General features: G+C 41.9%; 1 protein-coding gene across 2 annotated transcripts in view; it reads right to left on the bottom strand.

Annotated features, from left to right (window-relative positions):
- Positions 1–25,871, bottom strand: part of NALCN (sodium leak channel, non-selective) — a 258,037-nt gene that overhangs the window by 220,197 nt on the left and 11,969 nt on the right. For both annotated transcript variants that reach the window (XM_044428777.1, XM_044428778.1), the window contains exons 3-4: positions 4,223–4,306; positions 2,635–2,774 (exon numbers count right to left, since the gene is read on the bottom strand). In XM_044428777.1, the coding sequence (XP_044284712.1) occupies positions 2,635–2,774; positions 4,223–4,306 (224 nt within the window). The remainder of the gene's footprint in view (positions 1–2,634; positions 2,775–4,222; positions 4,307–25,871) is intronic.

The following is a 25,871-nucleotide window of genomic DNA, read 5'->3' as shown; positions in this document are numbered from 1 at the left end:
ACATACAGCATCACAAAGACCAGGGAGAAGTCAAAAGAACTGCGGGATAAAGTTGTACAGAAGCACCAGTCAAGGTTGGGTTATTAAAACAAAAAGCAAACTCACTGCAATATGAATGTCCCTCAAAACTTCCTATTAAATCCATTTTTACAAAATAGAAAGAATGAGGCTTAGCCTCAGCTCTGCCTAGAGAAGGCTCTCCACCAAACCTCTGAGATTGGGTAAGGTGGGCATTAATCAGATAAGCAACCAAGAGACCAAAAAGAACCTTCAAGGAGCTGGAGAGATCCACAGCTGAGACTAGAGAAAACATCCGAGGGACAATTATCAGCCAGAGGCTCCAGAAAGCTCGGCTTTGTGGTACAGTGAAAAACCACTGTGGAAACAACACCCCTTTGGAGTTTGCTGTGTGGGGGACACAACAAACATTTGAGAAAAGGGCAACATTGAAATTTTTGGCTTTGCTGCAAAATGCTACATGTGACACAAAGCCAACAGTGCTCCTTGACCCAGGAACATTATTCCTATAGTGAACCACCATCGTGGTGGCAGCATCATGTTCTGGAAATACTGTTCCTCACTAGGGAATGGAGGACTGCTCAGGACTGAGGGCAAGATGGATGAGGCCAAGTGTAGGGCATTACTAGAGGAAAAGTTGTTTCAGTCTAGAACAGAGTGGCGACTGAGGATGAGAGTTCATCTTCCAGCAGAACAATGACCCTAAACACACAGCCAAATTAACACTGGAGTGGTTATATCTTTTAATGGCCATTTAAAGCCAGACCTCAATCAACTGAGAACCTGAGGCAAGACTTGCAAGCTGCTGTTCATTGCGCCTGGCAGAGCTGGAGAAGTTTTATCAGGCTGAGCGGGCAACTGTTGCAGGATCCAGATGTGGGCAGGAGACACAGACTTACCCAACAGAACTCCCAGGTGGAATTGCTGCTAGTGATATTTCTGTCAAGTATTGCCTTGTGGGGTGAATACTCAGGCCACTTACAAATGGCAGGGTTTTCCTGTTCACTTAACTTTTGTGTCACACTAAAAATATTTTGCACCTTAGCAATTTTGAGTATATTATGGGCATGAAGTGGTTACAATGCCAGCTCATTTCAATTCCAGGCTGTAACACAACAGAATGTTAATAAATAGTTTTGCAAGGCATTATAATTAGAATTGAACATAGTATGAACTAATCCAGTAAGAACTTTTTGATCATATTATACAATATGCTTGACTATATAGCACAAAATGCATGTTAATGCAGGCAAGCATATATGCACATGGGTGCATGTGCGTGCGCACACACACACACACACTCCACACATATATATATGACCATCATAATTTAAATACAAAATATTACAATATTACAAGAAAAAACTATTGTACTTTTTGTAAATCTATTCCATAAAATAAATGAAGACCAGGTTCTTTGTTTGCTGTCCCACATACAAACTCTGCAACATTGTCAATAATGCAATTTTTCAGTCATTCATAGACATTCTGGGGATGAGCAGAAGAGTGTACTTCTCTTCTTTCAAAATGTCAACATTATAGCAGTTATTTAGTTTTAAACTCTCTCTGATCTGAAGCCAGCCTCTCTACATAATCTTCACAGGAATCATATTGCAGATGGCACCCTAAGTGCGGCAGTCCTGGGGCAACTCTGCCAAATGCACCCTTTTCCCTCTTTCAGTGGTTCATGTGCATCTGCCATGAGTCAGTCTCCAATACCAATCCAGCGATGGCTTGCTCTGGGTGCTGTGGAAAATCATGCTTCTTTAACAATGCATCTCTATGATGCATTGTCTATCTCCTTCTTGCATTACTTGCTAGATAGAAATTTTCACAATCTTAACTATACACCAAAAATGCAGTATGCGAAAAAAAAATCAACAGGAAGGAAGTTTATTTATTTATTTATTTTATTAAAACATTTTTATGCCGCCCCATTCGCCGAAGCCTCGGGGCGGCTTACAACATAGAGTTTACTTAGGGCATAATCCTATGCAAGTTCAGTTAGGGTGCAATCCTGGTAAGACATGCTGGAGATCAAAGGCCTTTTATTTCTGGCCTAAACCTGGATCAAATTGCTCCTTCAGTACTCTGGTCACTTCAGTTTTATGACATCAGTAGCTACATCCATATCAGTGCAGTTCCAATGAGATACCTTCTTGATTTTTTAAAAAACTTTTTCCTTCTAGTAGTTAAAAAGAACAGTAGGTGGGTCTGGTATTTCTTCAAAATCCTATGCCATCTTCCCAATAGTGAATACCTCATATATACAGGGGATGCCAAAAAATGTATACACATTTTAAGAGATATTATCTATGTATTACTTTTCAAAGTTGAATCGAATTATGGTAGCAATGTGTAGTATGATGTTTGCTCAAAAGTTGGCGTTAATCGAATGTTGGTGTCACCATGCGACAGTTTTTAATACAGTTTTTTTCCTTTCTTAAAATGTGTATACTTTTTTTGGCACCCTCTGTATATGAAATAAGTGATAAAAGGTAGTTTGAATAATACCAAACATCAGAAGGCAGCCTCCTGTCCCAGTCCATTCTTATACAATGGTGCCCAGAATTAGTAAAGCAACACTTTAAAACTGAAGGTAAAGAGCCCACTTACTTTAAAATGTTAGTTATTCTGGTTCTTGGCAACTCAAAGCGGAAATAGATCCGGAATGCTCGAATCATGATAAGTGGCCGTGGGATCCTCAACATGCCCCAAGGTGACATTTGATCAACTATCTCAGCAATTTCAAACACCTGGGAAGAAAAGAAACATCTTTTTTCCTCTAAATGCCTTTTCCTCTCTGATCACACCACTGTTCTTTTTAGTGATTTTTACCTTATTATTCTTTCCACAAAATAATACAATTTCCAGAACAGTGTGTTTTCAATGTCAATGTTCATAATATTTTTTTAGCTGAACGATTTCCATATTTCTTGAACAAAGTGCCTTTAGCAACTGAGTTTTTACAATTCAAGCAACTCATCTTTGGAACATAAAATGTCAATTGTCTGATCTGTGAAATTGCAGCTACAAATGGGAATTAAAATAATCTATCAGGAAAGAAGAAGGAACCATACTGCAATCTAAAAACACTCAAATTTGGACTGCTGGGATATTCAAGGAGAGGCCACATAAACCCTCCCTGTTAATGTACAGCCGTGTACACATAGTAGGCTGAACTGGAGAACTGTACAAAGAAACAGAAGTGTGTGGGCTTGTTGTTCCAAGTAACAGTTAATATATCACACTGTACACACATGTGCCAAGCAGGAAGATGGGGATCTACTGAGCAAGGAGACTGCATCCTCAGAATCTTTGGAAAAAATGACAATGCATTGATTTATCAAAGTCTGAAATAGCTTAAATTATGTGCATTGATCTTAATGTATGCATTAGTATTACAGATTATTTTCCAATTATACTGATTTTTTTCTCAGAAAACCTCATCCAGGCTATGAATAGTTTATTGACATTTGCACATATAAGCCAACTTTTACCAAAATGCACATTTGGGGTTTCTGCAGAAGAAATAAATCAATAAATTGTTTCCCACTTCAGCTTTGGCCAGCAACTATCCTATCCAGGAGAATGTCTTCTAACTGAGAGAACTCAGAAAAGCTGAAGGTAATGCTGCTGTCTCTGCATTTCAGACAATTAAGTGCCCAAACTGCTGTCCTGGACGTGCCATTGTTCAGAGATAAATGCAAGCAGAAATCCCAGGTTCATCCCCCTTCTTTCTCAGGCAGGTCTGGGAAAGACTCCAGTCTGAAATGCGGGAGAGCCTCCACCAGTCAGTGTTGACAATCCCAGCATAAATGGACCAAAGATAGGACTGCATGTATGTCAGTTTCTGGTGTTCTTGGAAACTGTTTTTACAAACTGGTACAAATACTGTATTCAACCGATTCTGCAAACAATTGTGCAATACAGAGGTACACTGTGACGTGAAAGAAGTTGGGGAGCAGAGAGCATTGTTTTAGTTCAGAAAGACCATTGTGTCAAATACTGGGCCTTGACAGAATCTTCCTGCTTGGCCTAGTTCCAAGGAATGAAACCAACCCTACTGGAAAAATACTTGTTATTGGAAGAGAAGAGGATCTCAAGAGTGTTTTAGTTAGTTTATTTTCCCTTAAATATGTCTCAGAATCCTGTTGGAAGTGAACATGTACTTTTGCTCTCATTGTAACAAAATATAAATTACCTGTAAAACTAATGACACCCAAAGACAAAAGACCATGAATCCATCAAACACACACCAGCGGTCCTTCACATAAGAGCTATCCCCCTAGAGGGAAAAATGAGCAGAATTATATCAGTTATTATTCACATTATTTTAATTGCATCATTTTATGACCATCCTCTATTGAACAAAGTAATCAGATGACATTTTCAAAACAGAATATGTATAATACTATGAAGCAATAGAACACTGGACATTATATGCCAATAGTTGCTGATTATAATAATAACAATAAATATATAATATAATAACAATAAATCCTTTATCCACAACAAAATGTAGCAAGTTTAGCTTCTTGGAAGGATTTCCTATCATTTTCTTACAAAGAGCAGTTTATGCTGTATACTCCATAAGCATTTTTTCATGGTAACTGCTCACTACAATCTTTGCTGTAACAGTCAATGGCTAATATTTATAAGCTAGTCAATATCTTGTCCTTCTATTTCTTGTACTGAATGTGAGTTTGTAACCAAGCACCTGTGGAAGAAAAGGAGTGGTCTGGAGAAACCCAAAGTTAAGGAAAGAATAAAGGCAAGCTGATGCCACTGTCAGCCCAATTCACAGTGAACTCTTGCCATGAATGGGACTGAATTTGCTCATTATATTGCTTTGTGTATTAGTCTTTCCTTATTTTGTTCCTTGGTAGGTTCGCTCCCAGGTGGAATCCAAAGCTACATTTACATTAAGCCTGCAAGACATGGTTGCAGTCACATCCTATGCCTTTTTGTTGTTCCAAGAAAGACTGAAATTCTGCAGCTACAGGAAATAGAAGAATGACATACAAGGAGATTCCCTTTCTCAAGGTTTTCTTTGAAAGTGCCTTGAAATAGAGGATCTAAGTTTACTCAAACTTGCACTTGAACAACTTTTGCTAACGGTTGTGTTGCATATGTCACTCAGTGAGTAACATGTAAAATCTTTACATGTTTCTACAACTGAACCAAAAAATATACATTAGTTTAGTCCAGGATTTCCAGGACGTCTATATCCAATTTGTTAGTAGGGAAAGTTAAGAATTCTTCATGTATTAGGGCTTTTATGAAGTGATGTTTGTGCTTGCTTGTAAATGAAAGTTGTTCAAATGAGAAATGAGCCTTATGAAAGCTACAGAATATCTATTGAAATTGAGTAAGAACTAGAGCTGAGTGAGGGTTAATTCACTTAACGTCATAGGTTTGGCTGAAAAATGTATCCAGGGTCAAATACCAAATACACATCTGACAAAAACCATTGTGAATAGTGTACACGCACTAGCACCCTCGCAGTAAACCCAGAACAGAGTGGCTCTTTTCTCCATCAACAGTTCTGAACATACCACAGTGAACCCCACCCATTTAAACGGGAATGCATCTTTTAAAGCGGATGGCATACTTATTTCATTGTTTGAATTCTGGGGCACAGATCAAGCTGCATTTAAGTGCAACCATTAGTAGCTCTGAATAGGAACCTATATCCTTCTTCTATACGTGCATCTACTTAGCATGTGTTATTGTAATGCTTGTCCATGAAGGCTAGATAAGCCTTTACACACTTTAGAGGGGGCGGGAAATAAATGCGCAAGAAAGGGGGAGCACAGAGCCAGGCTGCACCCCAGTCTACATGCATTCATTGAAACAACTGAAGGGAGCATACATGCATATGTTTGCGTACAGGCTGGCTCTCTTCAAACATTTAAATACTTGCTGGTTCAGCAGCAGAACCTGCTGCCGTGATATCACTTCCCTGACAGTTCACATGCATTTGTTATAGTCTTTGAATGTCTACAAAAGTGTAACAAGGCTTTGTGTACAGTGGCATTTGCTTCCATGCACAGATCTCCTTGGCAGAATAAGTACAGAGTCTTCTTTCTTCCTTTACAGAGGAGTTATTCTCCTGAAGAGAATATTTTTTAAAAATGTCATACTGCCCTTATACAAATCTATGGTGTGACCTCACTTAAAATACTGTGTACAGTTCCAGTCACCACATCTAAAGAAAGAATATTGGAGAGCTGTAAAAAGTGCAGGAAAGGGCAGCTAAAATGATCAAAGGGTTGGAGCAGCTCCTCTCTGAGGAAAGGTTACAATAGCTGAGATTATTTAACTTTGGAAAAAAGGCAAGCAAGGGGAGACATGATAGAAGTGTACAGGATGATGCATGGTGCACAGACAGTGGAAAGAGAGACATTTTTCTCCTTTTCCTGTAACACTAGAAATCAGGGTCATCAAATGAGGCTGATTGGTGGGAGATTCAGGACAGAAAAAGGCTACTACTTCTTCACACCATGCATAGTTATACTGTGGGATTCAGTTTAGGGGCTTTTTAAGGGGATTGGACAAATTAAGGGTATCAATGGCTATTTGCCTGGATGGCTGTGCGCCACCTTCAGTAGCAGAGACAGGATGTTTATGGACACCGGGTGCTGGGGAACATTGGTGAGAGTGTACCTGCACACTTATCCTGCTTGTGGGATCCTGTGGGCAACTGGACAGCTACCATAGGAACCGAATGTTGGACTAGACAGACCCTTGGTATGACCCAGCTTAGCTCTTCTTAAGTTCTTAACTCAAACCAGTAGAATATACACCCATGCCTGATCATTCCACTCACCACCCTGCCACCCTGGTTCAGTTCATATCAACAATCAGAAAAACTCGGTTTGGGAGAACTCTCTGACCGTCAAGCAAATGCATTTAGCAAAAGAAGGAATGTGTATGTTATTCTGCTCCAAGAAGTTCATGCATGGGATGGTGCCATGTATGTGGGATGACATCTCACATTCCAAATACAAAATGGTGCCTGTGAATCTCTTCTGGTCCTAAGGGAAGGACCCCCTTTTCATGTATCTAGAACCTTAATTATAACGAGTTCAAAACTCAGGCAGAAGTCCTACACACACATACTTGGCAGTAAGTCTTAATAAACTCTGTGGGTTCCACTGACCACCCTTTCTGCATGGCATATTCAATATCCTTCTATTAGCCCAGAGAGGGGCTTTGCTCACTGAAACAAGTGTGGGCAAAAGTCAGTGTTGTGAACCTACTTGCAAGCACATCCAGAACACTCAAGGACACTAAAAGCACCTATCCTGTCCACTGCCAGGACCACCTGATCACCTCAGGGTCCTCAAGCCCAAGGAAGCAGCAGAGGTGATGGTGAAGGTGCTCTGATTCCTTCCCTATGTGGAAAACAGATGCTAAGAATATGCTTGCTGAGGTCTTGCCGACGACCTTCTTCTGGCCCAGTCCTGCTCCCATGCACCCCATCTGATTCCTTGCAATAGCCCTAGACTTACTCCTGAATGAAGGTGTGCAGGCTGCCCGAGACAGAATTCCATCCCTTTTGCCACAACCTTCTCTCTTCCAGAGCTCTGTATGGGCAAACAGTCTCTTGATACATTCTTAAAACTGTTATGAGATATAATGAAGTCTGGGACACTATTCCAGCCTATATTCTTGTCAGACTGCAACCTGGGTCTTCAAAATCAGCAATAATGCAGAAAAATACCTTTACTTGGAAGTTACAGTTCATTCATTCTTCCAAAACCACCCCAGAGTTTTCATAATAACAGTAAGATTAACATAATAAAAGGTATTTTATCATGGCCTTACAAACAAAATAGTCATTGGATGGACATTTTGCTCATTTTCAGTAAAAGCTGCTCCTTAACATTCCTCCACAATCTGGCACATTCAAGAAGCAGGACACAGGATGGGGATACACACATATACAGGCTTAAGGAGAGGCCTTTCAGATCAGCTGTGGTCAAGTACATAATTTATTTGCTCCTAGCTGTACTTTGTTCCTACATAGAGAAGTAAAGCACAACCCCTGGGGTCAAATGTGCAGGAGGGCCACATCCTGTCCACTATGCTTGATACTGGGCGGCTTGAAATGCAAGCCATGTGTAATGCAGTTCCTTCAGGTGTTCTTCCACTACAGGAGCCTTCCCTCAAAATATCAGACACTTTTCTAGTATATACAAATCAAGGGAAAGAATATGAGAAGGAGAGAGAGAGAGAGCACACTACTGGTTCTTAATTTCTTGTACTATGTTTCCTTTTACCAGAGCTATTCCATTACTATGGGGGAAATGGGGAAAAAAAACACAAAACTGGATGTGTAACTGATTAATGGAGGCCTCAAACAGCTTGTTTTATGGAATTACTTTACAAATACAGGATCATGGAGGTGTTTACTTATTGACATTTATTGCATTGTGCAATACCAAAGTTTAGAATCATCTTGGCCAAAGAGGGTATTGACAAAATGTAAGAGGGAAGTTGTTCCATATTTACTCACTTTGGGGATGAATAAAGAACAGGAAAAAAGTAAAGCACTTCAAAATATGCAGACTATAAGGGAATACCATGAAATGGTGTGTATGTAATACTAGCAGTGTTAATCATGAATGGGTTATTGGGAGCATGCTGCAGGCATGTGGGTTCCCTTCCTCTTCTCACCTGTGCAAATTTTCCATCCCTTCCCTAGATAAATATACTGAAGTTGTGGCTCTGCCCCTGAGGTAACCATGGTTAACCTTAGCCAGGATTTGCAAACAAGCTTCACAGAATCATAGAATTATTCCAATCCTGGTTTCAAATCCCAGATTAAAAGTTTATGATGTAGAGAGCTAACTATGGTTAGTATCAGCATAAATATTGACTCTAATCTGGGTAAAAAGAAGGAATGCTTGCAGATGACAGTAGAAGAGAAAAAGCTAAATGCATGAGCTCATGGCTTTCCTTTGATCTCTTAACCAGATTTACATCTGCTCTTGTGATATTTTGGGTTTTTAAATTAAAAACAGTATCTTACTAGAATGAAGGTGATGGAATGTATCCCAGATACTTTTATACTGGCCACTATTAATAAGCTGCAATAGGAATCAGTCTTTTGACTGCATACACAGTCCCTTCACTCCTCTTTCTGCAAGAATGAGCAAGCACACCAAGTCTTCAATTACCTATAATTCCCTACTTTAAACTAAAAAACTGCAGTTAAGTTTTAGAACAAGCCAGAATCTAAAACCACCATTTGAAAGTGGATTAATATTCTGGTTTGTCCATTTTTCCTGGTTTGGATTTATGTACTTTACTCTACTGAAGAGTCCCTGGTCTGCTCTCTCCCAGCAAGTGAAAGGGTGCAGGCATGCCTGCAACGCTCCATAACTGTGTGTTTTAAGCTAAGAGAGGAACATCAGAATTCTGCACACTTTATGAGAAAATCTGAGGATCTAACCATTGTGGACAAAGTTTTTGATAGAAAAAAGAAAATATGACACTATTACAACTCAAAATAACCAGAAATCAGTTTAAACACATACACACCCATGTCAAATGCTATGATTTTGGCCAAATGAGTTTCATTTGTCACCAAGCAAGACTTAAAATGCTGCCAATGCACAATAACTTGGTCATCCCAGCTGTACGAAAACCTTCCCTGAAGAAAGGAGAATCTTCATCCTCTTATTAGTTATTTATTTGTATTTCTTAGATTTATATCCTACCTTTTTTTTCCTTTTTAAAGAACTGAAAGTGGCTTACATCATCCTCTCACTCCTGCTCTCAGTCTTGTCCCAAGACAACAGCAACCCTGTGAGGTAGGTTGGGCTGTGAGTCTGTGACTGGCCCAAAGTCACCCAGTTGCCTCCATGGCTGAGCGGGGACTCGAACCCAGATCCTCTGAGTCCCAGTCCCATGCTCTTAACCACTACACCACTCTGGCTCTCTCTTATCCAACGGATTCTATCCAAATCAGAAAAGACTGTGCACTGTTACCTCATCCTTTTGGCAGCATATGCGTTTTTAGAAAACATTTTCAGTTGTGCAAACTGTGGTTTCCATTAACAAAGGTTCTTATTATAAATAGTCATTCAGTTCAGAATTTGTCTTGTAATAGATAAAGAAAAACATATGGTCTATATTAAGGAATATGCCTGCTCACGTTCCCAGTGACAGAATGGTGCAGTGAATCCATATCTCTGTTCTATTCAGGGTCCATGCTGTTATAAGGTATAGCTCAACCAGGGCAATCCATTTCATTCCACTACCCACCAAGCTTCCATTTTTCTTTTCCAGTGGGAACTCAACATCTCACAACAACTGAGCATGTTCGACCCTCTTTTCCTGCCCATAGTTTTGCTTTGTTTTGTTTACATAACTACTTGGGTATAGATCTGCAAATCTCATGGTTCCCTCAAGCATACCAACCCCCCCCCCCCACCCCCCAGCCTCTTGTTTCTCAATAGTACTCTTTTACGTCCATTTCTGCTGGAACTTACAACTGAATTCAGTATTAGAGGCAGTGATTGGCAGCTTTTAAGGTTAAAAACACACAGCAGTCCCACTAAAAATAGCAATAAATCTGGCTTACTAAAAAATTCTGTCTACTTTCAATGTTCACCTCTATTAGCATATTAGGGTTAGTTTCCAAAATCGAAAACCAATTTGGCACATTTTCCTTATTGCTATTGTTTCCAAGTCTGTGATAGTTTGTGTCACTGCCAGCATGAGTGACGTTTCCCTGAATCATGCTGAATTCCTTCTTTTTGCCTGAAGGACCTGTATTTTCTGAAGGTCAGTGCTGGTGGAGATGCACCAGCGTACCTACTGAGCCATGTCCTATACATGCTTTGCACAAAATGACAACACACAGTATGACCTGTTGCCTTAACCAAAACAACATATCCATGCTTCGTATGCCACATGATCTTGCATACTCTGCTTTTTCTTCAGATCAGATATATCTTTCCCCTTTTATTAAAGTTCTTGCAAAACACAAGTTGCCTTATGAATTCCCGAGGTACTTATTATCTCACTCCTTTGCCCATTCTCTCTCTGTATCCCAAAAGTCTGTAATACTAGTATGAAGTGCAGCTTTTCTTTAACCATTCTTCCCCACTGCCTCAACAATCTGGTAAAACCCCTGAACTCCCCATAATTCTAGATTGGCACATGAAGACACTTCCAGAGTTCACAACTCAGCAACAAACCATGAGCTCTTTTGCTGAGCTGTAAGAGGTTTACAGCTCATAGTTAACACACAGTTCAGAGTTCATTCATAATGCCAGCCCAGGATTCCACACGCAATACTTTACCCACACTCTGGGTTGTTGTTCTGTGCAAACCAAGTGAATACCTTTTCCTTGACATGCAAATATAAGAATAATTCCCATTCTACAAGGACTGCCAGTATCTTAATTAGTTCTTATGTTCACATAGGAAGCTGTAAATGGTAGCACAGATGTACAATTCATCTATTAGAGATGACCTGATGTCACAGTTTGTGAAAAATATTAATGAGGCATAATTATGATACTGAAATTAGCAATGCCCTTCAGGCTCATCATAAGTTTCTATAGCAGCCTCCTTATGAAAAAATTGCTACAACAAACTGCGTATGGGTTTTATTAGTATACTGTAGTATATGCCTGAGTTGTGGGCAATGAAGCAGGCCGGGAGACGATTAGAGTGCAGGTAGAGGAAATCTCGGGATGAATCTGAACAAACACACTTACGTGCTCATTATCGAGCCTATGCTGTGGCGGTGAGGGCGGCAAAGAAGCAGTTCTTCTCCGCTTCCGTTGCTTCCTCACAGTGCTGTCCAGTGGAGTTTTTCCGAGGGGTGCGAGGCCTCTGGCCAGGAAAATGAAGCGGTCGCACCTTCAGCAGCCCACTGTGATGGCTTTGCCCAGCACTTTAGGGATAAAATCGCTGAGATTCCCCATGATCTGGACTCCACAGTTGATCTGATTCCAGTACGGGAAGTGTCCATAGTGCCGTCTGGTCCATCATTATTGGATGAGTTTCAGTTATTGAGGCCCAATGATGTGGACTAGGTGCTTGGAATGGTACATTCTACCACCTGGCTTCTGGACCCTTGCCCCTCTTGGCCACTTAAAGAAGCCAGTCATGGGATAGGTCCCTGGGTCCAGGAGGTTATCAATGCCTCTCTGAGGGAGGGCTGGGTCCCTGCCCCCCTCAAGGAGGTGGTGATCAGGCCTGTCCTGAAGAAGGCATCCTTGGACCCAGAGGTGGCTGCCAATTTCAGACTGGTGGCCAACATCCCGTTCTTGGGCAAGGTGTTAGAGCGGGTGGTGGCGGGACAACTCCTGGCACTCTTGAATGAAACTATTATCTGGACCCATTTCAGTCCAGCTTCAGACCTGGCTTTGGTACTGAATCTGTCCTGGTTGCCCTGTATGATGACCTGTGCAGGGAGAGGGACAGGAGGAGTGTGTTCTTGTTGGTTCTGCTGTGCCTCTCAGTGGCTTTTGATACCATGGTATCCTTCTGGATAGGCTGGCCGGGTTAGGAGTAGGAGGCTCTGCTTGGCAATGGTTTCACTCCTACCTGGCCAGCCGATTCCAGAAGGTGGTGCTGGGGGACTATGGCTCTGCGCCATGGCAGCTGTGCCATGGGGTTCCGCAGGACTCTATTTTGTCCCCCATGATCTTCAACATCTACATGAAACTGCTGGGAGAGATCATTAGGAGGTTTGGGTTGTGGTGTCACCAGTATGCTGATGACACCCAGCTCTACCTCTCGTTTACATCTACTCCCGGTGAGGCGGTGGCTGTACTGAACAGGTGCCTGGCCGAGGTAATAAGCTGGATGAGGGCCAATAAACTGAGCCTCAATCCAGATAAGACCTGTTGGTGGGCAGATCGAGGTTTCAGGTAAGTGACTTTGATCTTGTCCTGGATCGGGTAGCACTCCCTCTAACGGACAGGGTCCGCAGCTTGGGAGTACTCCTTGACCCAGAACTGTGAATGGAATTCCAGGTAGTAGTGGTAGCAAGGAATGCTTTCCTTCAGCTTCGGCTGGCCATCAGATGTGTCCTTACCTGAATGAACAATGCCTAGCAACAGTGACTCATGCTCTGGTAACCTCCTGGCTGGATTATTGTAACGTGCTCTACCTGGGGCTGCCCTTGCAAATGGTCCGGACCCTTCAGCTGGTACAGAATAGAGCTGTAAGGTTGCTGATGGGGACTGGTCTTTATTCTCACATAACGCCAGTCCTCTACCAGCTACAGTAGCTTCTGGCTGAAGTCCAGGCCCAATTCAAGGTGCTGGTTTTAACCTATAAAGCCCTGAACGGCTTGGGACCGGGATACCTGAAGGAATGCCTCTTCCCTTATACACCCTCATGCCCCTTAAGATCTGCGGGGGAGAGGCTCTGCTCTGGGAACTCTCCCTGAAGGGGATAAAAAGAACATCTGGCCAGAGCAGGGCCTTCTCTGCCAGGGCACCCAGGTTGTGGAATGCGCTCCCTGGAGAGGTGCACCTGGTGCCGAGTTTATATTCTTTTCGGTGCCAGGTCAAAACCTTTTTATTTAATCGCTATTTTAAAAACTAATATTTTATCATTTGTACTGTCGCTTTGATTTTGTCTTTTATGTAAACTTTTATTGAATCAGGTCATTTATCAATGTGATTTTATTGTATTCAAATTTTATGTATTGTGTGCTGTCCTGAGATACCTAGGCATAAGGGACAGCATAAAAAAGGTTTACATAAATATATAAATTTTTAAAAAACTCTGATGTGGGGAAATTATTCTGGAGAGAGATAGATCAGCACAGAATTGGAAATTTACCGAATGAAGGAAATTCATTTCATCTCCCAGGTCTGTGAAGAGTGCTGAAATCCTTGCCAACAGTAGAGCTCGGAAAGCATCCTCAATTCAAGCTTAGTGTGAAGGCGCCATTTTACACTGCCTGGCAAATTTAAGATACTTGAAGCAGTTTCTTCACAGCACTCGCAACTAGGTTCCCATTTCTCACCATGTGCCAGACCTCTGGGGAAGTCTTAACAGCCCAGTTAAATCAGCTGACAGTGCCAGTTTAATGAAGACTGATGTTTCCTTCTCTCTTGATTGCCGGAATTCTTTAGATACGTGGCTTCTGCCCTGAGGCAACACGCCTTCTCCAAAATTTAAAGGCTGTCTGTGCAAAAGAAGGAGAATGCCTTGTGTATGCATCCTTGTGTGTGGGTGGTGTTGTCCCACCTGATTTGTAAATGTTTGATGGAGGCAGGGTGACCTGACCTTCATGGTGTTGAAGTGCATGAATGCCAATGGAACAACAGTGTTAACAATTTATGCAGGGAAAGACCTGAGGTGCAGGAATCTTCATTTAACATTCAGTAAGGGGTCTTTTTTCCAAGTCCCTATCCTGTTCCCAAACTCTTATTATTATTATTTCTTCAGGTGATGGAACTGAACTTTGGATAGGCTGCTAGTGAAGATTAACTGACATAATGATGGTCATGCAATGAAGGCAAAACCTCAGCTGTGAATTGTTTGCTTATATTCAGTGCACTGTGCAGACATGCAATCTGGGATTGCATGCAAAATTCACTTAAACTGTCTCCGGTCACTCTTTGTGTTTGACGCAGAAATGACTTTCTGAAGTGCATCATTTCCATGTGAAAATGGCTTAAGGATTGAGTAAAGGGGTGAATTTCCCCTAACTCTCCTCACTGGTTTCTGTTTGACGCCTCCTAATTTATTAGGCATCTATTTCAGACTTCATGCTGTTCTTGCTGCCATTCAGACCCACCCACTGCCTCACAATCTATACACAGTTCTCTTAGAGTGCAGAAACTGGACTTCTTCATGCCACATTTGACTGCTTGGTACAAAGCACACATTGCAATGATCAAAGCTTCCTTTACCCCAATTCTAAAGTAGTAAAAATCTGGAGCCATGGAAGCAAAATGAATTATGTTAAGCTGAACAAATGGCCTTTAAGTAATAGATTCTGATGTTGGCATTCGTCTGTGTCAGCCATGGATTTGGGGGCTGCATGGTTGTTTATGCAGAACAAGCAGAACTTGCTTTATGGTGCTTTTCCACAGAGATTGCATCTGTGGTCTTCGTGAAACAACTGCATATGTAACATTTCATACTTGTACATATAGCAGCAAGTGCATAAGGTTTCACTCAGAAATTATGATTTTAAATGCATTAGGACAGTTATTTTCAGAGCAGGGATGCTTTGAAAATTGAACAGGTGGCAATGCATAGGTCCTTTGCATGAGATCTGGTGCTGGCTTTCAGAATCCATGTGAAAGAAATCATAACCATATATGCATGAAAAAGAAAGCTGCTATGGATTCATGTTTATGGTACAAAAATTATGCAATAACATACACTCATTTCAGCCTCCATAAACCTTTGTATGAAACATTGCTTTGGCTTTGCAGACAAGCATATTCTGGTTAGAAGTATCTCCAAGCAAGGTGAACTTGTTCCATCTTACCTTGAACATCTGAAATGGCTGTGGTGTTGTTAACCTCCAACCTTTTCCCAACTCCATCTACAGAAAAAAGGAGATTACCTCCATTCATGAGCTTTGCACATTAGCAGCGTTATCTGTCAATGTACCAATGTAAGAGAGAGATTCTCATGCCATGATATAACATGGTCTGCAGATGCTAAACCTCACTTCAGTAACACTTGTTAAAAAATTACATTGTCAAGTTCTTACCCCATAAAACAAATTGGGTAACATTTCCAATCCAAGAATAAACTGTTTTTCATTTAGTTGCACTACCATAAGGAAATCATTTTTTTCTTGGAACAATAGATCTATGTCACAATCAAGTATCCTCTTATGACCAAATCCAGGCCTGCACAAATGTGCATTTTCCATAGTGCAGAACCCTTCAACCACTAGCAGAAAGGGCAGGGACAAAAACACCAGCATAGTTTATCTTAAAGCTTTTGCTGCCAATAACTAAGCTTTTGGAGAAACATTTCCGAATGGAAAATGGCACCAGAGCTGGAAATCACCAAACAATTGTCTGTTAGTAGAAAGGGAAGGTGGTTTGGCCATCTAGGGAACTCTGAAAGGGCAGATGAGGCCCTGGAAGAGCTGCATTTGTCCCTAAGCCTAAGGACCTGCACCTTTCTGTACAGTTAAGCCTCCACCAATCACAGCACTCTCTGTCCTTGGACATTTATCTGGCAGAGCCTACAGATGCTGTTATTTGACTTTCTGGGCGCTTCGTCCACAATAGGAGTTGCCCTCTTGCTGGTTTTCCTTCAATGCTTCAATGCTCCAATCCTGACATAGAAGGATTCCAAATTATGGGGAGAGTTCTTCAGCTATTTCCCTTAAAAAGAGAGATGTGGGACCATATGATTGCAATTCTGTGGAAGAGAATGAGCCCAGACAGCATTGGTCTCTGAGAGGATCAAATGAGATTAAGCCAAATTGTAGCTTATCTGGGAGACAGAAGGGCTTAAAAATTATTATTATTATTATTATTATTATTATTATTATTATTATTATTATTATTACATTTCTATGCTTCCCCTTGCCGAAGCCTCAGGGCAGTTTACAACACAATCATATTGAAATATTGGTAGAAATATAATGCACTTGGAGAGGTGTTGGGAGTCTCTTTCATAGAGACTGGGGCAATATATTGGATGCTTTCAGTCACTTTTGGAAGTTCAGTGACTCAAACACAGAACGAAGGAAGTGGGCAGCAACTAAAGAAATAACAAAAGGACTGTTCTAAAAACCATCAACACATAAATGCTGAGTTCTGCCTGGAACAATCTTATTGATGCTAGTTCATGCTGCTTTAAATGCAGTTTGCTTTGTTCTTTTAAAAACTAGTTGTCTAGCACCAGAGGCTGTCAGAGAATTCCCATCTCAATGCCTAGATGGCTTGTGGGTTCAATGCAGACAAAACAAACCAGTGCTTTCGAATATTCATTGGCAATCTTCGGGCTCATGTGTTTCCTCCTCACTCCCTGTTTCCTTCATGTACAAGGGGGCAGCATGTTTAATACATTTGTATGAAATTTAGACTTCACTGTAGCTTGTTCCTTATTTTACAGACCTAATGGAATTGTAAAAAACCCCTAACTTTTCCAAGTATCACTCAAATATAATTGCAACTCAAAAATAAAAGGAAAAAAGGCAATATAATGCAGTAGAAGCAAGAAACAGGGACTCTAAATATATGAGGTAGACAACATTTGTTCCATAAATGTTGATGATGTTTGGCCACCAAGGCCTATTACCCAAATGGCTTACATTTTAAGCTGCTTTCTTAAATCTGGGAGGCATGCAACTATACGTAAATTCTTCTAGAGTCGCAGGAGGGAATGCATGGCTAGATTTAGATGGTTTGGAGGTTTAAGGATAAGCAAACCTCTCTATTGTGAGTAATCCAGAATGGCAAGTCTAGCAAGCCCTAGACTTCCATGCTCTCTCTTTCCATTGCACAGGAGGAGAGGATCAGAAGCTTCCACCTCTGGTTAGCAGTACACCATACTTCGCAATTCCATCCAAAAGTGGATAACTCTGTTTGCTTAAGCAGAAGTTGGGACTGACTCAACTCCCTGCTTCCATTGCCTCCTTTTTTCAATGAACATGCCACTGGATATGCTCAATCTATACATAAAAATATATGTCATACCCACCAAAATGAAAATTAAAAATGGTATTGGGTTTTATTTAAACTTAACTAGGTTTATAAAAAAAAGTTTTATTGATTATTTCTGCTTACAATAAAACCTGAAATATATAAAGCCCACATTCAAGACACACTGATGCATTTCTTTGAGATATATAAGGAGAAAAGCTATTTCTCATTTCTAAGATCAAGCATTATAATTATGATGCAACTATTTGTATAACATTGTTCTATACCATTTCGTATGGTTTTACTGTTGTAACCCGCCCAGGGAGTCAAGTGGCTAGTGGGGCAGGTTAGAAATTTAACAAATAAATAAAATTATAAATAAACATACCATGTATTATATTTATTATTGCAACTAAGTGTTAATGTCAATTATGCCATCAATCACAATAAATGGCCAAGACAGGCATTTATTTTCCATCTGCTGAAGAGGATGGTACTAGCTTGACTTCTGTGAGCACAATCCTATTGCCTCGAGGCAGCATCTCAGAAGCCACAGAACAGTTCAGAGTAACTGACACTTTAGGCAGTTTGATTTCAGGTTTTGTTCCAATGTCTAGAGCTCTGGAGAAGCTGACCTCTAGGAAAATCACCTTCCACCAGGGTCATGTTGCCAGATGACTCAAACAAACTGTACATCAAGCCATAGCTTGTTGAGCTGACTAATAGGCCAAACTTAAACCTCCCTGACAAGACCATGACAGGTTCAGACAAGAAGTTAAACCATCATGATTTTGCATGTCATGTGAACTAAGTCTCCATCTTCAAATAATGAAGCAAATTGTTCCCAGCAACAGAATCCTCATTTTGACAAACTGCAGCATGCTTTCCAAACTGGTAGGCTGCTGAATGGAGCATCTTCAACGGTTTTCCTAACTACCATGGTACATGCTCATTTTTGACCAAAGATGTTAGCATATTACATAGTAGTAAAACAACACAATAGACCTAATTAACTGGAATTACAAATTATGAGGCATGAAGAAATGCCTTGGTAAGTTGTCTCACTTAATGGCTATAAAATGTAGGAGCACTCATCTCGCGTCATGATCTTCCATATTTCCCTGAGTCAGTGATGTGGCCCAAGGAAGAGAAATGCAGCCAATCACAACGTAAGGTAAGCATTACTGCACAATACAAGTGTGAGAATCAGGCTTTCTGTGGGAGAGGCCACGCATGCATGTGTTCTGTTCTATGCATCTGTCAAGCCAAATGCACTTGTGGGTTCTTTCTCCTCAGCCCCACGCAAGAGAAAGCAGCCCTTGGGCCAGGCTGCACCTGCCCTGAGCTCCTGAGCATGCCTGTTCTGCTCCTGCTCAGCTTCCCCTCCCCGCCCATTCCTCTCTTTGCCAGGGCAGGGGAAAGTTCTCTTTAATCTAAAATTTGTCCTGAATGTCTTGCCGAGTTGCTTGCTGGCCTGTTGTCATTTTCCAAGTCCTTATCTTTACATGCTGGTCTCTGACAATCATACTGCTCAATCTGCTCGCCAGCTTCCTGATAAAATAATGCACCACTTTAATTAGAAAAAGCCGAAGTAACTCCCCAAAAACCATAATATAAAATTGAAGGGCAAACTTTATGAATACATCACTGTTTAGAACCTTCCCCCAGAGATCTGTTATTCCTACACAATATAATACAAACCACATGCTATTCAATGCACTATAATACCAAAGCATAACACATACCCCTTCCTGCTCCCCCCGGCCACAAAAAACCTGGTCTGGACTCCTGGTTTTCCTTTGCCATAAAAGGAAAACACTTTAAAACACATTTTAAAGGTGTGTTAGCTCAAAGGATTAACAAGGTGTTATTCTTTAAACAAAACAAGGCAAATCAATAAGAGAAGCTAACAAATATTTTAATTTTCCAAAGTTAATAAAAAGAAGTAGAAGAGCCAAAGAACAGGCACACAATCACTCCAATGCTTTTGATTTTTCTATGGCGTACATCCAGAACTTAGAAATGGCCCCACTGTGTAAAATACCATTCTGTTACACCTACAAGTACAAAATCTTATGCCAATATAAGCCCAGCAATCAGCAAGAATGTTGTAATGTATCAGATACTGCAGAGCTGCAAGATTAACAAAACAAGGAAAGACAAAAAGAAGGGAGGGAGTGGGAGCAGAAATAATTAAGAAAGGGAGAGGGGGGCAGAAAATTAAGATCTGTAGGCTAAGCATGTTATTTGACTAAGATTATCCATCATATTTGCTCTGAAAGGCATCACAGTGAGAAGCTGTCAATCAGTTAAATGGTGAAAGACGCAAGAGATTCTGAAATTACCATTCAAGCTTTTGACAGGAATAACACAAAATTCCCCTGCAGCTGAATACAAAAACCCCATAATTCAAAGTTAGAACATTGAGCGAGAAGCTTTCATAAAGGGAACACTTAGAGGATTTTGAACCATTCAGTGAGGAGCTATATAAAGTCTGCTTATAGCAAATAAAGGAATGTATTGCTATACATGCATATATACTTTTGGTGATGGACTCATTGCCAGCCCATAAACTCAGCCTCAATCCACACAAGCCTGAGGCCCTACTGGCGGACTGTTCTCTCTGGAGAGGGGAAGCATGACCAGTTCTGGAGGGGTCACACTCCCTCTGAAGGAGCAGGTGCACAGTGTGTGGGTTCTCCAAGCTCTCTCACAGTCACTCAGAACTCAGAGGGCCGGCAGAGTGCCTCCAACCATTTTTGATGGGTGAACCCAGTTGCAACCCTATCTGGATACGGACAGCCTAATCTCAGTGTTCTGTTCTCTGATATCTTCTAGGTTAAATCACTGCATTGTACATGAAAGATCCCAACACCTCAGAGCACCCTTTTATGTCAAAGGACATGGCTTGGAATTACTCCTGCTCTCTGTTCTTGGGTCAAAGGTTCCATAACAAGGGAGCTGTGACGTCTAAGTAACCTTCCAATCAACTGGCTACTTCTTTCATCTTCTCTGAAATGTTTACTGCTGTGTCTCCACCCTTGTAGTCTCCACCCTGTCTCTCTCTCCATCTTGTCAGTTTTTCCTTCATCAACATTTTCTGTCTCTTATCAAACACAATCAATACATTCTACTCTTCGTGCACTTCTGCTCTTCCACTCATACCATCAAATATATGGATATTTGATCTGGCTTTGTTAAAGTCTATGCATAATTATGTTCAAGGATGGTAGTATATAATGCCATGTATACAATATAGAGGGTTATACTTGTGCATATATTTACAAGAATGGTTATATTCACCACACATTGTTTGCCTTTACTATGCTTCACTATTACACCTTTATCGAGAAAACCATGGTTGTGAAATTGCTATCTTACTCTGGCCTGTTTCTTTTCTCAGAGGAGGCTCCGCCTTGCTATAGATAACTTCTAGGGATGGGGTTTAACTCAGCAGTTTAAACCAGGGTACAATCAGGGGAGGCCAAAGATATTTTCCTTGGATCTAGTGGTCCTCAGTCCCCTGCCTGGGCCACAGACCCATTACCATGAAGATAAAACTGAATGCTACAGAACTCTTCATCTAGACCTTCACATCTTCCTGTCTGGAAAAGAGTTTGTTCTTGGTTCAATGAAAGATATTATCATGTGTGCATGTGCTGTCAAATCTCCAGCATGCTCTCTGGAGGCTAACCATGCTATTTTTAATTATTCAGATCCAGAGGATGAAACTGCTAGTGAGACTGTGCAGCCACACGATGCAGCTTGAGGTCCTGGGGCTCGACCGGGGGCGGGGCAGGGGGGGCAGGGAATAGAAGAGATTAACCCAAGGATGGATCAAACCAACCATGGAATGATGGGGAGCTACAGCCCATGGGAGGGGGCATTAAAATGGGAAATCTTTCCAATGGAGACCAACCCTCCCATTCAGAGGTAGTCCCAGTGGCCCAGTGCCAACACCTGTGAGAAGCCCAAGTAGGGGCACAATGGGTGGAGCAGAAGCATGCCCATTTCTACAAAGCATCTCCTCCAGGGTTCAGGCACAGACTGGTTTCTGTGTGAGCAACATGTTTCTTGAATAAAATACTGCTCATTTTTCATGTTTTATTTTTATGGGACTTCAGGCAACCATATGTTTCCTATACTGAAACTCAAAGTTCGCTAATATGAATTTCTGATGAAATATTTGCATGCGTGCCTCTTCCTGCTTCTTACAATTTGCCCCCTTTCTCAAATAAGGAGGAACTAAAGGAAGAAACTGAGCACTGCAGGTGAAACAACTTCTTGGCATATTTAAAAAGTAAGCCAGTGGGCGGGAAAGTATGTTCTTATTCTAAAAGAATTCACATTTAGCAGATGGTTAAGCTGAAAACTCTCCCCTTGGGCAATGGCAAATGAAGAAAGACGATTTCCAGGTTTTGAAAGCGTCTAGGACACTTTGTCCCTAATGCAGAGGTACTTGCCAGTGCCCAGTGCTATTTTAAGTTTCCTTTTTTTTACTGTCTCTGCACAGAGATTCTGTGAAGGCTTTGGCTCAATCCTGTCATCACATCATATCTGTTTGGTTATTAGTATAAAATGCAAATGGATTTTAAACAGAGAAAAGGTGAGAGAGAGAGAGAGAGAGAGACTATTCAGCATAAAGCTCTGACAAAGCCCTTGTGCAAGATGCAGCAATGAGTACCCAAAGAGTTGCCACCTGGCCCTCACACCACCTCCACAGTCACCAGGACAGTGGTGGAAAAGGAAAATGGATGAAGCTGCAGCTGTGGAAATGGGATTTATGAAGAGGCTATGTCTGGAACAGTAAATTTGCAAGGAAGAAGGAAAGACGGGAGAAACATGCATTCAGAAAATAGACTCAGCTGAGAGGCCTGTTAGCCACCTGAGCCAAACAGAGCTGCCAGGGATTGTTCTGGGAACAGGCGCTGGCCAAATGTGCTAAGCTTAATCCATCCAACCTCCTACAAACTAGCACTTGCCAAGTGACACCAGGGCATCGATGGATGGCTTGGGCATCTGAGTTTGTGTGTACAGCCTCTGCCACTCCCTACTTTTCTGCAAGGATATATCCTATTTTCTGCATGGAAAAATATCCATGGTAGAGACCGATCTCTTTTCCCTGCCTCTGCAGACTTTTCCAGTCCTCAGTAAACCTCATGGAGATACATCAAGTCTGGAACTGCAATACAGATGTTTAAATTATGAAGACTTAGTCCTTGTCCATTTGAGGAGAGAACCCAGTTGGGCATGGCAAAGCCCTTCTCCTGCCCACTTGTCATGTGTGTTGGCACCACCCAGAGTGTGATAGACATGGAGAGGTCTGTGTGCCTTTCCACGGCCAAATGCAGCTTTGTTCTTTATTTACTTATTTTAAATTTCTTATATACCATCTAATTATTATAAAATCTCAAGCCAGTTTACATAAAAAGACAAAAATATAAATATCTATTAAAACTGTTATTACAACCATAAAATAGTTAAAACACCTTAGTGCCCATACTTGCTACAACTAATTAAAGTCCATTATTGATTTAAAAAACTAGGAGAATAAAAAGGTCAGGTGCTGGAATGAATAAAGCGTTGGCACCAGGTGCACCTCTCTGGGAAGCAGGTTCCATAATTGGGGCACTATCGCAGATAAGGCCCTTCTCCTCGTAATAGCCCTCCTCACCTCTTTCATGGAGGCTCTCGAAGGAGGACCTCCGTGGATGATCTTAGGGTCCAGGCAGGCTTGTATAGAAGGAGATGTTCCCTTAGGTAACCAGGCCCTAAGCTATTTAGGGTTTTATATGTTATTGTTAATGCCTTAAATTGGGCCCAGACTTCAACTAGTAGCCAGTGTAGCTTACAAAGGACCAGTGTGATATGCTCTCACCCACTGGTCCCTGTCAACAATCTGGCAGCTCTCCTCTGAACCAATTGCAATGCCTGGTTCGTCTTCAAGGGCAGCCCCACATGGACCACGTTGCAATAGTCCCAGTGGGAGGTTACCAGTGCATGAGTTACTGTTGCAAAGTAAGGACACAGCTGAGCTACCAGCCTCAGCTGAAGGAAAGCATTCCTTGCCACCGATGCCACCTAGAATTCCAGAGATAGCTCAGGGTCAAGGAGTGCTCCCAAGCTGCGTACACTGTCCAAGACAGAGCAAATATCACTTCCCAGAACAGCTGACCCACCCACCACCCTCCTGCAACACTTCTGTCTTATCTGGATTGAGCCTCAATTTATTGGCCCTCATCAAGCCCATCACACTGTCCAAACACCTGTTTAGAGCAGTCACTGCCTCACCTGGATTGGATGTAAATGAGAGGTAGAGCTGGGTGTCTCTGTGTACTGCTGATTCCTCAGCCCAGACCTCTGGATGACTTCTCCCAGTAGTTCCATGTAGGTATCAAACATCACAGGGAATAAAATGGGACCCTGTGGGACCCCATGGCATAACTGCCATGGAGCAGAGCCACAATCCCCCAGCAACACCAACTGGAGCCAGCCAGCCAGGTAGGAGTGGAATCACTGCAAAGCAGTGCCTCCAACCCCCAACCCAGCCAGCCTATTGAGAAGTATACCATGGTCAATGGTATGAAAAACCACTGAGAGGTCCAGGAGAACAAACAGGGATACAGTCCCTCTGTCACTCTCCCAGCAAAGGTCATCCCACAGGGTGACCAAGGCAGTTTCTGTCCCAAAACTGGGCCTGAAACCAGATTGAAATGAGTCTAGATGGTCAACTCCAAGAGTGCCTGGAGTTGCCCATCCACCACCCTCTCAAGCACCTTGCCCAAAAAAGGGACATTAGCCACCAGTCTTTAGTTGGTGACATCCTCTGGGTGCAGGGTTACATTCTTCAGAGTGACCTGATCACCATGCCCTTCAAAGGAGAGGGAACCAGGCCCTTTGTCAGAAAGGCATTGATGACCTCCTGGATTCAGGGTCACATCCTTTACCTGGCTTTGATAACCAAGCAGGAAGGTCAAGGGCTGAGTATGCATGGTGGTGATGGGCAACTCCAAGAGTGCCTGGAGTTGCCCATCCACCACCCTCTCAAGCACCTTGCCCAAAAAAGGGACATTAGCCACCAGTCTTTAGTTGGTGACATCCTCTGGGTGCAGGGTTACATTCTTCAGAGTGACCTGATCACCATGCCCTTCAAAGGAGAGGGAACCAGGCCCTTTGTCAGAAAGGCATTGATGACCTCCTGGATTCAGGGTCACATCCTTTACCTGGCTTTGATAACCAAGCAGGAAGGTCAAGGGCTGAGTATGCATGGTGGTGATGGGATGAACTTGTCCAAGCACCTTGACCACACATCCTCCAGCTGCAAGAATTGAAATTCGTCATGTTTCTATGCACAGGTTGTGGGATAGTCCAGGACCCAACTAATTTTGCTGGCAATGTTAAAAATTAAGTATATGATTGACTAAGGATTGGGTGTAAACAAACCATCGGAGATACAGAGTATAAAAGCCAGGATGTGTTAAAAAAAAAAAAAGCTCTTGTGAGGCTTATTAAAAGGTTGGTGCCAGCTCCTACAGACATATTATTATCCCTCCATCTTCCTTGGAAATGACTCAAGGCATTTATTTTCTGCCTTCTCTTTTGGCTAATTCTTCCTTCACTAGAAATTCCGTACTGTGAAGTATCTGTTTGCATACGCAAAGGAACAGGGATGTGACATTTGATCATCAGTTCAACAGAGAATGCAGCCAAGAAATTAGAAAACTGAGACCTGGAAGAGCAGCAGCAAAGAGAGCAGAAAAGATCATCAACTGTACGGATGTCTCACTGGAGACCAAGGCCAAGATCATCCACACTTTAGTATTCCCAATTGCTATATATGGGTGTGAAAGCAGGACAGTGAAGAAAGCTGACAGGAAGAAAATGGGTGGGTTCAAAACAAGTGCTGAAGAAGATCTTCATGATTACCCTGTACTGACAGGAAGACAAAAAACTGAGGCCTAGATCAAATTGGGCCAGAAGTTTCTCTGGAAGCAAAAATGATGTAATGGAAACTGTTGGACTTGGGGCACATCATGAGAAAGCAACACACACTGGAGAAGACAATCATGCTAGAAAAAGTCAAAGGCATAAAAAGAAAAGGAATATTATGAGATGAACAATTCCATATAGGAATCCACAGGTCTGAGTTTACAAGGGCTGAGCAGGGCTGTGAAGGACAGGCCATGCTGGAAGCTGCTCTTTCACAGAGTCATTTTAAAGTTGAAGACAGCAGTGCAAAGT

This window comes from Varanus komodoensis, unplaced genomic scaffold, assembly GCF_004798865.1.
Source record: "Varanus komodoensis strain SLA01 unplaced genomic scaffold, ASM479886v1 scaffold2, whole genome shotgun sequence".
Taxonomy (NCBI): Eukaryota; Metazoa; Chordata; class Lepidosauria; order Squamata; family Varanidae; genus Varanus; species Varanus komodoensis.
Note: the sequence above shows the minus strand (reverse complement) of the source record. Positions and strands in the feature narration are given on the sequence as shown.